This window comes from Pygoscelis adeliae, unplaced genomic scaffold (genome assembly GCF_000699105.1).
Source record: "Pygoscelis adeliae isolate BGI_AS28 unplaced genomic scaffold, ASM69910v1 Scaffold286, whole genome shotgun sequence".
Classification (NCBI taxonomy): Eukaryota; Metazoa; Chordata; class Aves; order Sphenisciformes; family Spheniscidae; genus Pygoscelis; species Pygoscelis adeliae.
This window is the reverse complement of record NW_008825076.1, coordinates 469,864-470,230: the sequence shown is the minus strand read 5'-3', so window position 1 is coordinate 470,230 and position 367 is coordinate 469,864. Positions and strand designations below refer to the sequence as shown.

At 52.3% G+C, this 367-nt stretch overlaps 1 protein-coding gene across 2 annotated transcripts in view; it reads left to right on the top strand.

The window, feature by feature from the left end:
• Positions 1-215: 215 nt before the first annotated feature.
• HNF4A (hepatocyte nuclear factor 4, alpha) overlaps positions 216-367 on the top strand; it is a 17,868-nt gene continuing 17,716 nt past the window's right edge. Inside the window, exon 1 of one of the 2 annotated variants that reach the window (XM_009326717.1) lies at positions 216-336. In XM_009326717.1, coding sequence (XP_009324992.1) covers positions 216-336 — 121 coding nt within the window. The remainder of the gene's footprint in view (positions 337-367) is intronic. The other variant, XM_009326716.1, reaches the window with a different exon arrangement.

The window sequence follows — 367 nt, the reverse complement described above, 5'->3', positions numbered from 1 at the left end:
GCAGCATTCAGCAGTGGGTGAGATGATTAAAGATTAACCCCCTGCCTCCTGCCTCCACCCCTCTGGGGAGTATAGGCCTTGAGGCTCAGCAAATCCTTTCAGAGAAATATTTGAAATAAAAGACAACAGATAGGGGACGCAGCGAAGGCAGAGGGAGGCAGAAGGGCCAATAGCCTCGGACAAGGGAATCGGTACAATCTGGCCCGTGTTTGCTGATGATAATGCGCCTTTCCAAAGCCCTAATAGACATGGAGATGGCAGATTATAGCGCAGCGCTAGACCCGGCGTATACCACTCTGGAGTTTGAGAACATGCAGGTGCTGGCTATGGGCAACGGTAAGTCCCCTCCATCTTCTCCCCTCCTCAG